Genomic DNA, 4,994 nt, shown 5'->3' on the forward strand with positions numbered 1-4,994 from the left:
CCCAGGGAACATCAGACTTGAGCAGAGAGGAAATGCTGATTGGCCTCAGAGTCAGCTGAAGGAGACAGGAGCTGCAGTGGAAGCTGCTGGATTTACTGTTATTAGCAAGGCAAATGGAAAGCCAGCAGGGCAGCCCAGCTCCAAGATAATAGATCTAACAAAAGGGAAAACTCCCAGAAAGGAAATGGCTGGCAGCCACGACTCCTCTACCTCCTCGACTGCCATCTTTTCCATCGCATTTGCCTTTTTGTTTTGTGTGTTTTAGCACAAGGAGAAGCATATTTTAACATCTTAGATTATAAATCACAATTGGCTTTGAGGATGTATAATTCAGCTTCTTACCTGTTTGATGGCTTCAGAGTTGACATGGTAAAGTGTGCAAAATTGTATTAATATAGTAATAAATAGTTGCCATTTATTGAGCACTTCCTACTATGTGCCAGGCTAAGTGCTTTACGTACATTATTATCTCAAGCTATAAAACAACTTCATGAGTTAGTAATTATCGTTATCTCCAATTTAGAGATAAAGAAACAGTGCCTAGAGCACTTGAGTAATTTCCCAAGGTCTTTTTTCTTTAAGATTTATTTTTTTTATCAAGGTAACATTGGTTTATAACATTATATAAGTTTGTGTACAACATTATATTTCTACTTCCATATACACTACAGCGAGCTCCCGACCAGAAATTTAGTTTCCATTCATCACCATACGGTTGACCCTCTTTACCTGTTTCACCCTCCCCACCCCCCTTCCCCTCTGGTAACTCCTATTCTGTTCTCTGTATCTATGTGTTTTTGTTTGGTTTGTTCATTTATTTTATTATTCTGTTTGTTTGTTTTTAAATTCCATGTATGAGTGAAATCATACAATATTTGTCTTTCTCTCTCTATTTCACTTAGCATGATACCCTCAAGGTCCATCCATGTTGTTGCAAAAGGCAAGGTTTCATCTTTTTTATGGCTGAGTAGTATTCCATTGGGTATTTATATATCCCAAGATCTTAAAGCTTGGTGGAGCTGGGATTTGAACCCTGCCATTAAGGTCCTACCAATCCAGTGGAAGGTACTGAGGCAAGAGCCCACTTGGGTATTATGGAGCCAGACAGGGTACTAGCAATAAGAAAAATGCTTAAATAAGGCTTGTGTCCTGACTTGAAGCACAGCCCTAGTTGGTACAGTGGTGGTTAGAAGGAAGGTGGACAGGCAGAGAGGAGCTGGGTTAGCAGGTGGAACCGATCTCTGAAGGGTCTGACTCCCCAAAACAGGGAGCAGGGCAGATGGGCAATCCATACCCGAGGACAACAAAGACTGAGAGGGAACTGCAGGCAGCAAGGACCAGGGAAGGAGACGATGCTCTCAGTATCCAGGGACAGCAGTACAGAGCCATGTCCTGAGAGGGTCAAGTCACAGAGGCAACAAGTGAGCAAAATTCCTATTGTCAAAATTGCCTCTAGGAAAAAAAATTCTTAAAAATGGCTGTCAGGGCTTCCCTGGTGGCGCAGTGGTTGAGAGTCCTCCTGCCGATGCACGGGACACGGGTTCGTGCCCCGGTCTGGGAAGATCCCACATGCCGCGGAGCGGCTGGGCCCGTGAGCCATGGCCGCTGAGCCTGTGCGTCTGGAGCCTGTGCTCCACAACAGGAGAGGCCACAACAGTGAGAGGACCGCGTACCACAAAAAAAAAAAAAAAAAAAGATGTCAGAGGCCAACGTGCTGTGATTTTTCTCATTAAATCCAACACAGCTAGCTTTTTTCACTAGCATTAGAACAGATGAAAACTAAAAGTACATATATATAAATACTAAAACTTGGCACAGAAAGATGCTTACACTGTAAGAGGAACTGGAAAACTGAGACACCACCATCCACCTGGTTAATTCAGTTAGTCATTCATCACACATTTACCAAGTCTCGTAGTTGCAAAGGTGAATAAGACTGTTACCTCACACTCACTCTCCTGGGCCTCATTGAGTCACAGCAAGTGGAATTCTCCAAACTATTTCAGGTGTTGTCTTGGTCATGTCTCCACCTCTTTTTCCCCTTATTTTTATCAAGCACATGTGGTTGAATTCAGATAAATTACATGTGTAATTTATGAACAAGGAAATCCAAGCAGGTGGGTGGCATCTGGGCGGGCAGGATTTTCAGAGAGGCACACTGAGAACCTAGCAGGACACCAGGCCTGGGGGCAGGGTCCTGGGCAGTGCTGGGCCAGGATCAAGGGCAGTTACCTGAATGAGACAGGAAGGCCAAGGCTAGAGTAAAAAAAAGGAAGCCTTGACTTTGGTTGGCCTGGAATTGCAGAAATCCTCTTGCCCTGGAGCAGAGCCCACAGGTGAGAGGAATGTTAGGTGGTACAACTTTTTGCCCATTGTGGAGGCCAGATTAGACTTGGGGAATAACCGTAGAGGAGGGATGTGGATTTGACAGACTAGAGGAGCAGGCGGTGTGGGCACAGGGAACGCACAGCAGTGACGTGGAGGTGGGAGACCACGGAGTGTGTGCACCAAATAGTGAGGAGACCAGTTTGGCTGGATCACAGAGGACATAGGGGAACAGGAAAGTAAGATGGATAGACTGTTTGGAGAGCAGGGTGAGGAGTTGGCCGTGGGGAGCTTGTGAAAGGATTGGAAGCCCTAAAGTGATAAACCTTCAGAGTTTGACTCCAGAGAGCACCCTCTGACGATAGGGTGGGGAATGGATGGCTGGAGGCCAGGAGGCAGGGTGGGAGACCATCACTGTGGGCTGGGTGATAAGCATGCCAGGGAGACTTGGTGAGTGGGTACTGTCTGCAGAACTTGGGGGCTGACCTAATGTCAGCAACAAGGAGGAAGGCTGGATAAGAAGTACTCCAAACTTGGGAGGCCTTGTTCACTGTGCAGAATCCTCAGAGGCCAGAGTCAGTGTTACTCATTTTTGCATCTGTAGCGTCTAGCTCAGGGTGTGGCACGTGGTAGGAGTTCGGTAGATGTTTGATGAACAACTGAGTTAATTCATTGGGAGACTCGTGGTGTCATCACTGGAAACCCAGGTACAAGGAAAAGGTTTGAGAAGGGAAGGTTAACAAGTTTATAGTTGATTGTCCTATAAAATTAGAAGCAAAAAAGTGCTTGGAGTTCTTTCCCTTCCCACAAGGCAGGCTCAAGCCATTCACTGTCAGTGGTGCTTCCTTGGGGCATTGGTGGAGGCCTGCTGTCCTGCCCAGGGCTAGAAGCCCCTTCCACCAGGGCAGCTGGCACCAGCTTTGTTTACAGAATGCTGTCACTCCTGGGGCCTCACTGCATCTGCTCAGCAGCCTGTCAAGTGCATACAACTATCATCCTCATTTTACAGAGGAGGAGACTGAGGTTCAGAGAGGGTATTATTTACCCAAGCCAGTCTCTGGCGTAAGCAGATTTGAAGGGAAGCCTTCAGATTCCACTGTATGATAACAAAGTCTGACGACTGAAAACAGTTGGCCCTAAGCTTGCTCTCCATTGACTCAGGTTGGAGTCCCTGCTTTCTATAACTCAGAAAGGGCTGCGGACGAATGAAGTCTCCTTTTTGTTCGTTCCTTTTGTTTTCGTTCTTAGGTGCTTGTGACTAAATTCACTAATTTCGCTGCTGTCAAGGCTGTGTTAAGGAAAATGGGTTTGAACTGCTGTGGTTTTTGAGTACTGGGCTGGATGTCAGAAACCTTTGCCATCACGGGAAATCCTGTCACTCTGGATTTACTATCTGTTCCCCACAGCTGAATTCCTCAGCAGTGTGATTTAGCACCCTGGCTCCCCATCAACCAGTTTTGGCATTTATTTGAATGCATTACCCCACTTGTTTCCATAAACTATTTTACAATTGTTTAAAATAAATGACTGTTTATTTCCACAAAAACCATCTGTATTTCTTTACAGAGCAACAGATAACTGTATGTAAAATTTGGTAATGTCACAGTGACTCAAGTTAAGAGAAACAGATTGGATTGAAAAATTGGATGCTAAGGGACAGTGTTAAAGATTTCCATTCTCTCTAACAAGTGATATCTGGATTTGAAGGAAGAAAAAAATATTTCTTTTTTACAAGTAATATCTGGACTCCTTTCTCCAAAGGGAAGTGCATCCACACCAACTAGATGGTGACAGGTTATGCACTGTTAGCACTCCTCAGGGTGGTGAAGTGTCTGGCCCTTCCAGCACCCTCTCCACCTGAGCTGGTGTAAGAGAGTCTCCTTTCCAGTGGCTTCCAGCCTTTTCCAAGTTCTGAAGTTTTAGGTTGCCCAGGCTTTACCTCTTCTCACTTCTGATGTTAGTGTGTTCCATTTAGGCTTGTGTGTGGTAGCTCAGATCACTCTGGTAGGAAGCATGTTAGGACAGGTTACTGTGGCTGGAGAAGACGGGCCTGGGTGAGGGAATGGCCTGATTGGGAGGCGGGACTGGCCCATGTCAGTGGGGGGTCTTCCATTCTCCAGCCAGTGTCCAAAGCTTGATCCACACTAGCTCCACCCATCCCCAGGAAACCCAGTCAGATTTGGGGCACTATTGGGAGTCTCCAGACAGAGGGGACATTTGGAGTCAGATGGAGGTAGAGCTTAGGAGCAAGAGATGATCAGGAGGGTAGGCAAGCAGGCTGGGCTTCAGGCTAGTCACCAAATATTCACTAACAGCCCTTGTACCGTGGCCATCCCAGGAATACAGGGATACGAAAATGTGCTCCCACCCTCAACTTGCATGCAGCAAGCACAAGAAACTGGCCCACGCAGAGCTCTTTTTAGTATGAGTAGCACAGAGGAGTCCCGAGGCAGTGGCACCTGAGCAGAGTTTTGACTCCTCAAGGAGAGAATGAGTGCTAGAAAACTGAAGTAGAGGGAAGATTATTCCAGACAGAGGGTTGAAATGACATAGTTTTGGAGGATATTTCTGGGTTATTATGTCATTAGGTGGGAGGTGGAGAAGAGGGAGATGAGACCAATGTGGCAGGGCTTCCAGCCCCCCTTCTGGAGAACTAGAAGCACCCCTGC

The 4,994-nt window shown here is 46.4% G+C and overlaps 1 protein-coding gene across 7 annotated transcripts in view; it reads left to right on the forward strand.

Annotated features, from left to right (window-relative positions):
- MAPKAP1 (MAPK associated protein 1) overlaps nt 1–4,994 on the forward strand; it is a 236,533-nt gene that overhangs the window by 157,580 nt on the left and 73,959 nt on the right. Inside the window, exon 8 of one of the 7 annotated variants that reach the window (XM_007471485.1) lies at nt 3,574–3,871. The exons of the other annotated variants lie outside the window; for them this stretch is intronic. Within the exon in view, the coding sequence (XP_007471547.1) occupies nt 3,574–3,587 (14 nt within the window). The 3' untranslated portion in view covers nt 3,588–3,871. Of the gene's footprint in view, nt 1–3,573; nt 3,872–4,994 lie in introns of those variants that run through there. 7 annotated transcript variants of the gene reach the window in all.

The sequence above is a fragment of the Lipotes vexillifer genome, unplaced genomic scaffold, assembly GCF_000442215.2.
Source record: "Lipotes vexillifer unplaced genomic scaffold, Lipotes_vexillifer_v1.1 scaffold1600, whole genome shotgun sequence".
In the NCBI taxonomy this organism is placed as follows: domain Eukaryota; kingdom Metazoa; phylum Chordata; class Mammalia; order Artiodactyla; family Lipotidae; genus Lipotes; species Lipotes vexillifer.